General features: G+C 48.1%; 1 protein-coding gene across 3 annotated transcripts in view; it reads right to left on the reverse strand.

The window, feature by feature from the left end:
* St3gal2 (ST3 beta-galactoside alpha-2,3-sialyltransferase 2) overlaps nt 1–10,875 on the reverse strand; it is a 56,520-nt gene that overhangs the window by 7,074 nt on the left and 38,571 nt on the right. For all 3 annotated transcript variants that reach the window (XM_008822982.3, XM_029558588.1, XM_008822984.3), the window contains 2 exons: nt 9,448–10,800; nt 4,978–5,171 (listed from right to left, as the gene is read on the reverse strand). In XM_008822982.3, the coding sequence (XP_008821204.1) occupies nt 4,978–5,171; nt 9,448–9,786 (533 nt within the window). In that variant the 5' untranslated portion in view covers nt 9,787–10,800. The remainder of the gene's footprint in view (nt 1–4,977; nt 5,172–9,447; nt 10,801–10,875) is intronic.

Consider the following 10,875-nt stretch of genomic DNA (forward strand, 5'->3'; position numbering starts at 1 on the left):
AGGACCCAGGTTCAATTCCCAGCACCCACATGGTGGCTAACAACTGTCCCTAACTCCAGTTCCAGGGGGGAATTTGACACCCTCTTTTGACCTCTGCAAGCACTGCAAAACACAGGTGCACTTACACACATGCAGGCAATACACTCACTCTCATACACAAAAAAATAACAATAAAATATTTGAAAAAGAAAAAAAATTAAGACTTGAAAGTAGAAAGAAAACTATTTGGGAACAGGAAGACCAGCGGGAGGGGAAAGAGGGTCAAGAGAGGGCAGTGAGGGGGATGGTCAAAACAAGTGATATACATAGGTGCTGGAGAGATGGCTCAGTAGTACTGCTCCTCCAGAGGACCTGAGTTCAGTTCCCAGCACCCAAATCAGGTGGCCCAAAATCACCTGTAACTCCAGTTCCAGGCAATCAGATTCCTCTGGCCTCAGGAGGCCACAAATACAAGCATAAACCACACCCCCCACACACATATGCACAAAATATGGGGCTGAAGAAGTAGCTTAGTGGTTAAGAGCGCATATTGCTGTAGCAGAGGACCTGAATTAGATTTCTACCACCTTAACTGGGCAACTCACAATCACCTATACCAGCTCCAGGGGTATCAGATGTCTCTGGCCTCTGAAGGCACTTGCACTCATGTGTACATACAACTCCGTGCCCCCTTCCCAAATCTTTCAGTTGGGTGTGGTGGCTCACACCTTTAATTTCAGCACTTAGAAGGCAGAGGCAGGTGGATTTCTGTGAATTCAAGGCCAGCTTGGTCTACATAGTGAGTTTCAGGCCAGGCAGAGCTGCACAATGAGACCCTGTCTAAAAATAAATAATCTTTCAAAAAATAAAAAGAATATAAAGGAGCAAAAAGATGATATACATGTATGAAAATGAAGGCCTCCCCACTTTTTTTTTTTTTTTTTTTTTTTTCCTTTTTTGAAAAAGGGTTTCCCTGTAGCCCCAGCTGGCCTGGACTTGCTAAAGAGACCAAGGTGGTCTCCATCTCACAGAGATCCATCTGTCTCTGCCTCCTGAGTGCTGGGATTAAAGGTGTGCGACTCCATGGCGGGCAAAAAGCCCATTATTTTGTATAATGGTTTAAGAAAAAAAGGCTGTGGCTGCCCCAGGTTGGTGTCTGCAGACCCACTGCCTGCCTCTTCCACTGTACCAGCAGCCAGAGAGCTCAGATAGTCTCTACTCAGACCTGGCGGCAGGGCTGTCTGCTTCCCACCCCTCAGGCAGCCCTGCTCTTTCACTCCCCTTCCACCCACTGCCAGGCCCTAGCCAGCAAGGGTCTGAGAATTAAAGCACAAGAGGTCCGAAATATGTTTCATAGCTTCTACAAGGAAGGGAAGAAATGTGGCATTCTTCTGGAGGCTCTGATTCATTCTAGAGAAGCCAAGTCTTGAAAAGGTGCCAGGAGATGAATGAGTCTCTAGGACATGGAGCCATGCATTCCAGAAACTTATCTGTCCCCAGATGCCTTCACCAGTCAAAGAAGATTGGGCAGGGTAGATGTACACTACATGGGGGCCCAGTGCCTGGCTGTCTAGTCTCTTTCACTCATGTTTACAGCATGCCTTCTACTGCTAGATAATTTGAGGAGTTGTGGATGTATCTCTGCTCAGATGAGGTGGAACAAGATCAGTTTCAGTTGGGGTCATCAGCTGAGATGGGAGGATTTACAGCTAGGAGTGAGGGGACACAGAGGAGGCTAGTATAAAAGAGCCAAAGTGCTTAGGCTCTAAGCATCATCTTAGATGGTTAGGGCCATCATCTCACTGTAACTCAGTGTGGCTTTCCCTGATTCTGGGATGGGAGGCCTCCCTTGTTAGTTTCAAATCAAGGCAGGCCTCTAGGCAGACACCTCCACCACATCTGGCTCTTTATACAGCCCATAGAGAGCCAAATACCATATGGATCACCTTTTCCACAAAGCAATTCTGGGACCCACTCCAAACACAGCATCTTGATCCTGGTTGCTGTGCTGGAGCATCTGTAACTGTATCTACAGCTAGGCTTGACCAAGACCACCTTCATGTCATAAGCAGTCATGGCTTTTGGGTCTGCAGGACTTTGACCCTGGAGCTTCCTAACCATCACCAAGGAACCTAAAGAAAAGAGTTGACTGGAGAGGCAGGTACCCATGCATCTTGAGAGTCTCCTTAGGCTTTCCAAGGACTGTGGGCTGACCTGGAACAATGGAAGCCTTGTTTCCTAATCTCAGTCACCTTCTCCCAGTAGAGGAGTTCTTTCAACCAGCTCCCATCTTCCCTACCTTTAAGGTGCCAGCAACTGGAAAAGGAGGGTAATCTGGATGGCTCTGGAGTGCTGAGTGGAATTCAGTATCCTCCTATCTTCCCCTCCCATCACTATCTCCCAACATGAAGAAAATCTTGCAAGGAACATGGAAAGCCTCAGAGACATATTGCTGCTTTAGTGTTGCTATGGAGACAGCAACAATTTCTAAGACAAAGGCCTTCTGCCTCCTGGGAAACCTGGTCTTTCTGCAATGCTCATCCTAAGAGATGTTTAACAAAAACCTGGAATTTTTGGTATATTATTTATTCATTTGTGTGTATGTGTGTATGTACATGTGCAGATGCACTCACCTGTGCATGTGGCAGCTAAAGGGTGACAACGGGGGTCTTCCTCTATTGCTTCCCACCTTATTTATTTTATGTATGTGTGTGTGCAATGTGTGTGCATGTGAGTACCTATTCATGTGTGTGGGTGTGGGTGCCCACATGCCGTGGTGTATATGTTGACAGAGGACGGCTTTAGATGTCAGTTCTCATCTTTCCACCTTGTCTGAGACAGGAGCTCTTTTTAAAAATATTTTTATTGGGGCTGGAGAGATGGCTCAGTGGTTAAGAGCACTGACTGCTCTTGCAGAGGACCTGGGTTCAATTCCTAGCACCCACATGGTGGCTATGAACCATCCTTAACTCCAGTTCCAGGGGAATCTGAAGCCCTCTTCTGACCTCCGTGGCATTGCATGACATGGGTGCACTCACATACATGCAGACAATACACTCATATACATAAAATAAAAATAATAAGTAAAATAATAAAAAAAATTTTATTGCTGGGCACATGCCTTAAATCCCAGCACTTGGGAGGCAGAAGCAGGTAGACTTCTGTGAGTTCAAGGCCAACCTGGTCTACATAGGAAGTTTCAGGCCAGCTGAGGCTACAGGGAGACCCTGTCTTAACCCCCCATCCCCCACAAAATTTATTTATTAAGTATTTATTTTTTTTGCATATGAGTGTATTGCCTGTGTGTGAGTGCATCCATGTCATGTAATGCCCATGGATGTCAGAAGAAGGCATTGGATATCCTTGGAACTGGAGACAATTGTTGGCTACCATGTGGGTGTGGGGAATTAAACCCAGGTCTTCTGCAAGAACAGACAGTGCTTTAATGGCTGAGCCATCTAGACCCCAATGAGACAGGATCTCTTTGCCACTGTGTTAGTTAGCCAGGCTAGCTGGTGCTCTAGCTTCTTGAGACTCTCCTATCTCTTCCTCCCATTTCCCTCAAGGGACATGCTGGGGATTACAGAAGCTTGTGCTACTGTGTCTGGCTTTTATATGGGTTCTGGGGATCCAAACTCAGGCTGCCTGGGTTGCACAAGTGCTTTTATCCACTAAGCCATCTCCCCAGCCCCCTCATTATTTGAAACAGGATTTCTTCCTGAACCTTAGACTCATCATTTTGGCTAGACTGGTTGGCCATCAAGCCCCTGGGATCTACCTGCCTCCATAGTACCAGCACTGAGGTTATAGGTATGTTCTGCTTAACTCAGCTGTTATGTGAGTGTGAGGGATCTGAACTCAGGTCCTCATGCTCATGTTGAGCCATCTCCTCAGCCCTATGTACTTATTTTTGAGACAGGGTCTCCTATCCCAGGCTGACTTTGAATTTGCTAGGCAGCTGAGGATGATCTTGAACTTCTGATCCTTCTGTTTCTGCCTCCCAAGTCCTGGGATTACAGGTGTACACCATCATGCCTGGCTTATGCAGTGCTGGGAACTGAACTTAGACCCTTGTGAATCCTAGGCAAGCAGTCTACCAACTGTGCTACATTCCAGCTTAAGATATTTTAAAAATTTTCATTTATTATTTTTATTTTATATGTATGTGTGTATTGCCTGCATGTAGGTAAGTGCAGCCATGTTGTGCAATGCCCATGTAGGTAAGAAAGAGGCTGTCGGATCCCCTGGGACTGAAGTTACAGACAGTTGTTAGCTGCCATGTGGGTGCTGGGATTTGAACCTGGGTCTTCTGCAAGAACAACCAGTGTTCTTAACCACTGAGCCATCTCTCCAGCCCCAGGATTTTTTTTTTTTTTAAAGACAAGGTCTTACTAGGTAGCCTTAGTTGGCTTAGAAACTCTCAGGCTGGGCTTGAAACTCAAGAAATTCACCTACTCCTGCCTTCTGAGTGCTGGAATTAAAAGTGTGTGTCATTATGCCTGGCTCTGAGTTTTTTTTTTAAAGCCAGGGTCTCACAATGTGGCTGAGGCTAACCTTCCACTTGGGATCCTTCTGCCTTAGCCTCCAGGCTCCATGCTAGGCAGGCACTCAAACTAACTGAATTACATCTCTAGCCCCCAAAATTTATATTTTGAATGCTGCCTCCACACCCCCTCTACACAAACCAGAGAGAGAGAGAGAGAGAGAGAGAGAGAGAGAGAGAGAAAGAGAGTGCACAAACCTGTTACTGTAGCCTCTAATACTTGCACCCTTACCTGAAAAGGCCACGGAAGTTTGGCAGGATGGCTCAGCAGGTAAAGGTGCTTGCCACCAACTCTGCCAACCTGATTTCAGTTCCCACATGGTGAAGGGAGAGAACTGAATCCTGCAAACTGTAGCACATTTACCCCTGTCCCTGCCCCAAAAGGCCAAAGAGACAGGGAGCCCTCCTGGATGCTTGTCTTCCCCATATACCACCCTGGTTCTTAAGGAGCTCACCTCATGATGAAGTTGTGCCCGTCCACATCCTGCCCATAGCCAGAGCCCCGAAGGTTGCCTGAGTTCCCCACTACAGCACAGCGACGGCACTGGTGCGGGTCCCGGAAGCGGTAGGGGTTCTCACCAGGCACGATCTGGAACAGCTTCTCCAGCACCTCATTGGTGTTGTGTGACTTGAATTGGGGTTGCAGCATCTGGGTGAGGGAGAGGGCTGTGAGGATGGAGAAACTCTATCACCCCTCCACAGCCTCCCCTCTAGTCAGAGCCACACACACTTCTGTCCAGGGCTGTCTAGGCGCTGCCTCTTCAAGCAGTAAGGACCTGCCCATCTCTCAGCAGTAGCAAAGTCTTCTTTCCCAGTGAGTCTCACTGTTCAGAGACAAGTGCCCTGTGCTCTGCCAATCATGGGCTGCTCCTCCAGTGCCCTGGAGAGGCTTGTGGGGAGGCGGTCAAGATGCTATTCAAGGCTTTCTGGAGGGGCCTGTAGGCCTGGGCCATAGAGAAAAGCAACTTCATTCAGGGCTCTTTCCCAATCAGTTCACAGGGGGCACCCATAGGAATCATCTGGAGCTCGGTGTGAAGGGTAGAGGGGTGCATGAATTATTTCAAATCCAGATGACTAGAATAAAACTGGCCTCCTACACCCCTTACCAACAGCTGGATGACTCCCAATTGCTGATGGTCAAAGGCTCCATGTAGCTGATCCTCCTGTCACCACCTCCAAAGTGTTGGGTTTTGTTTGAGACAGGGTTTCAGTATGTAGTCCAGGCTGGCCTTGAGGTCACTACGTAACAAAGGCTGGTCTTGAATAGCAGTGATCCTCCTGCCTCAGCCTCCTGAGTGCTAGGATTACAGGTATGCATCACCACACCTAGCAATAGTTCAATGCTCAGTAGGGCCAGGTAGGTGACACGTAGGAGTATAGGAGGAGGTGGGGCCCACAGCAAACAAAAGATACATGCCTGTCAAAAAAAGGCAAATCCATGGGCCAGCTAGATGGCTCATCAGGTAACCTGAGTTCAGGGCCTAGGACCCACATGGTAGAGGGACAGAGCCAACTCCAACAAGTTGTGTTCTGACCTCCACACATGTGCCATGGAATACAAATGCCCTCATACATTCATACATATATACAAATAAATAAAAAATTTAATGAAGAAAAATTTTAAAAAGTAAATTCAGCCAACTGTTGACACATGGAAAAAATTTCCCAAGTTCCCTAAACTGAAAATACAGATCTCACATGAAATACTCTGAATTTCAAATATTGGTAAGTCATGTAAATTTTTTTTTTTTTTTGAGACAGGGTCTCACTATGTAGCCCTGGCTGGCTTGAACTCATAGCAATCTGCCTGCCTTTCTACCTCCCGAGTGCTGGGATTAAAAACACCATCACAAAGCCCGGCCCTCCTCTTTTTAAAAAATATATGTATATATGTGTGTCCGTATGTGCATGTGAGTCCAGGTGCCTGCTGTGGCCAGAGGCAATGGATCCCCAAGAGCTGGAGTTACTGGTGGTTGTGAGCTGCCTGATGCAGGTACTACAAATTGAACTCTAGTTCTCTGGAAGAGCAAAAACAAGTGCTTTTAACTGCTGAGCCATCTCTCCAGTCCTGTGTAAATATTTCAAAGAACTCTTAGTGGGCTGGACTTTGTCCCATGGATCAACTGGTAATACTGAAACTAAAAATTTAAAATGCTATGGACTTTTAGGAGGCTGAGGCCAGAGGACTGAAAATTAGAGGCCAGCCTGAGATACACAGTGAAACCCTATGTCAAAAAAACTGTTCTGGACATAGCACCCGAATAAGAGTGTGAAAACAGTCTTATTGGCTTCCTTCTGAGAAAAAACAAAAACAAAAACACAAGCCAAGTGTAAGGGAACACACCTATAATCCTAGCACTCAGGAGACCAAGGAAGGAGGATTACCATAAATACAAGACCAACTTGGTCTACATAGCAAGTTCTAGGCTAGTCAGGCTGCACGGTGAATTTATTTAAAAAAAAAAAAAAGGCAAAGGAAAGAAACAAAACAAAACAAAAAACAGATGAGTTGGTTCATACCCATAATCCCAGCACCTGGGAGACTGAGGCTGAAGGACTGCTCTGAGTTTGAGGCCAGCCTGGATTACACAGTGAGTCTGAGAGCAGTCTGGGCTATAAAGTAAGAATCTGTAGCTGAGTGACTGCCTAGTGTGCATGAGGCCTGGGGTTTGATCCTCAGACTTCAACAAATGCTGAGGACTACATAACCCCATAGCGATATGGTCTGTGGACACACATCCTTTCCTGGAGAGGAAGCCTGGCTTTGAGACAAGAATTCCCAACCTTATGACAAAAAGGGGTTCCTGGGGGGAACAGGAAACCGTGGGCTGAGGAACACAGTACTTAAATAGCCTCCATTCCTATAGGCAGAAGGGCTGTCTTATCCCTTGGGAATCCATTCCTGCACAGAATCTGGTCTAGCTCTCTAACGCTACTGCTAAGACTCTGATGGCAGGCAGACCCTGGATGCTCTCCGAACCTTGATTTTCTCTATAAAACAAAGGCTATACCTCTGAGCAATACATAAGTGCCTTCCAGGCTGCTAGAAGGGCCTATGGAACACCTTCCTAGAGACCTCTGCTCTATAAACCTTTGTCTTGAGGGACTCAACAGTTTGGATCAACAGACAGGTACTGGGGAGTTGTCTCAATAACCCTGGTCCACACATCCTCATCATCTCTCTGAACATGAGAGAAAGCAGAGCCATCTTGGTCCTGTGCTGGCTAGAGGAACAGGACCAGGAACTGTCTCCTGAGACCAGGGAAGGCAGGCAGCCTGCAGGTACCTTTTGGCCCAGGAGCCAACCAGATGGCCCTGTAGAATCTGAGGAATGATGCTCCAGAGATGATGTGGGTGAGGTGGAAGACATTAAAAACAAAAAGATCCTGGGGCCCAGAAAAACAGGGATGGACCTGCTGTAGGCCCCTGATTCCCCCATTTCTCCCTTAGCCTCTAGAGGTAGTTTACAATGATTTACTCCAGCCCAAAGCACTCTTTTCCAGCAGCTGTAAAGACCCAAGAATTATTCTCAAAGTCTTTGTAATTACTTTGAGCTAACATTTACGAGGTCTAAAAATCTAAATTTCTGGATCAGGGAGATAGCTCAGTGAAAGTGCTATCACACAAATATAAGAAACTGAGTTCAGATCCCAGCACCCATGTAAAAGCCAGGCACGGTGGTACATTTCTACACTAGTGCTAGCACTGTGGAGACTGGAAGATCTCTGGAAGCTCATTGGCTATTTGGCCTTGCTACATAAATGAGTCCCAAGTGAAGAGTGAAGAGTGACAGGGTGAGATGATATCTCACATCAAAGTTTGCCTTCCACATGCATAATGTGCACACACATGTATACACATACATACACACAAGCACACAAATCTAGTTTTCTGGGATCTGCTAAGAGGTTGGAAGAGGGCCAGTGAGATGGCTCAGTGAGTAAAGGTGCTTGCTATGCAAGCCTGGCTACCAGAATTCAATCCCTGGAACCCATGTAAAGATGGAAGGAGAGAACAAAGTTGTCTTCTCACCCCATATGTCCCCCTCAACATCATATATGTACACACACAATAATAAAATATAAGAAATCTTTTTTTAAAAAAAGAGGTTGAGACCTGGAGAAGACAGCTCAGCACTGGTACTGCCTGCTCTTGCAGAGGACTCAGGTTCCATTCCCAGCACCCACATGGTGGCTAACAACCATCCCTTAACTCCAGTTCCAGGGGATCTGATGCCCCCTTCTGGTATCTATTGGCACTGCATGCATATGGTACACTTACATACATGCAGAATCATACAAATAAAATACACATAAAAATTTTTTTTTTGGTCTTTTTTGAGACAAGGTCTCCCTGTAGCCCCAGCTGTCCTGGAACTCACTATGTAGACCAGGCTGGGCTTGAACTCACAGAGATCCACCTGCCTCTACTTCTCAAGTGCTGGGATTAAAGGCATGTGCCACTATGCCTGGCTACATAATTTTTTTTTAAAAGAGGCTGGAGGAGGCAATAGCTGAGTCTCATCCTGCATGGCACTTGTTGCAGCTGCACGATGGCTCACTTTTGCTAACAGGCAGACATCTATCTATGGCTTGGCCTTTAGGTCCCATTTTCTTACTCCGGACAGTTCTTGCTATCTGTGCTGCCTGCCTGGGCCAACAGGCATTTTTAGTCTATGTTGGGTTCCTACAAGCACCATAAATAGTTCCTCTCCTTCCAGATCAAAGCTCATTCTGCCTGTCAGCAGTTTGTGATCCTGATCTCTGATCAAATGGGCCTCCCACTTTGTCCAGTTGTTGGGAGTCATAAGATAGCCAGCTAAGTTCAAGAGGGGCTGTAGGAGTATGAGTGACTCCTAAACAAGGAGGACCAATCTCTGGAAAGCAGGCAGCAAAAAGGAAGAAGGAAGGGGCCACAGCTCTTACCATCCACCACCTCTGGACATCCGGGGGGAGATCCATGTTATCTCTGGTCCAGACGGGCGAGATGTTGCTGTCAAAGTGGCTGTCAAACCAATCAGAGGCTCCAGTGTCACCCATGCAGCGTCGGCAGGCACAACTCTTTCCTGAAAGCCCTTCCTTGCCAAGACGCTGGAGGCCTGTGTAGCCCGGCACCAGCTTGACCCGGTGCGTTCCACCCAGGGCCCCTGAGTCCAGGTAGGGCAAAGTGGCCATGCTATGGTGTGAGTAGGTAAAGAGCAAGGACATGATGAAGACCAGCAGGAAGGCCACAGAGAGGAACCACACACGCAGGGAGCACTTCATTGTGCTGGCCACGGGGCAGCTGTCACCGTGGCCGCTCCTTTCCCAGCCCACTATGGGGCCAGCCACAGTGCAGCCTGTTTGTTTGGACAGCACGCGTAAAGGGCATAAGGGCACGTGCTGCGGCAGGGGACCCTCGCCACACCCTCCCTCAATGAAAGGTGAAAGCACAAAGGCAGGAGTAGTTCCCCTTCCCTGAGCCACTGAGGACCCTGCTTAGGCCTTTATCGGGTCTCTCAGTCACTAGCTGGGCCACAAAGGCTCTGCCTCTCCTGCCACCCTGGTGAGGGGGAGGTCAGTCCATCCCAGCCCTCTAGTCCCTTGCTGGCTGCCAGCTCCAGGGGTCCCCCTCTTTGGCGGCTTGAAAAGGTACAGTCTGGAGCAGTCGGAGTCCTTGTGGCTCATGAGCAGACACTGAGGCGGCCCCTCGTCCCCTGCAGTGGGGAAGCCCTGGAACTCTGATCACAGCAGAGAGGACACGGACTTCAGGGGGCCTGCATTCCATGCAAGAGTCCTCCCTTTCTACCCTGGCTGGTCTTACTGGCCCAACCCTTCAGCCAGAGAAAAGGAGTCTGGCCCCAGGCCAGAAAGGAGATTAAGAAGCTCCTTGGGTATCAGGAAACTGCTGCAAAAACCAAGATCCTCTTCTGTTCTTCTGTCCTACTGCTTCCCATCCAAGGTGCTGGTCCTTCCTCCTGGTGGTCACCACCCCAGCTGCAGTTGAATGGGGGTGGGGGTTCACAAAGCACCTACTCCTGCTGTGGGGTCTTCTAGGGCTGGAAATAGCTGCTGCTCAGTGGAGTGCTGCATCTAAGCCATGTGGGTTAGCAGCGCTTGTATGGAGTTCTTCACCAGAGCCCAGGACTCCTTCCTGGACCTGTTGGGGTGCATTGGGCAGCTGGTCGGCCCATCCCTGCTCCCCTGAGGAAAGGCTGTCCTGCTGTTGACTCCAGCTGGCAATAATCCCCAGGCAGGTTTTCCCTCACTTGTCAGGCACCAGGCTGCCACAGCATGACCCTGAAATTGCAGAGAAGAAAAAGAATGTGCATTCTGATAGGCAGCAGGACCATGAAACAGACACACACACACACA

Source organism: Nannospalax galili, unplaced genomic scaffold (genome assembly GCF_000622305.1).
Source record: "Nannospalax galili isolate Female #2095 unplaced genomic scaffold, S.galili_v1.0 scaffold568, whole genome shotgun sequence".
Taxonomy (NCBI): domain Eukaryota; kingdom Metazoa; phylum Chordata; class Mammalia; order Rodentia; family Spalacidae; genus Nannospalax; species Nannospalax galili.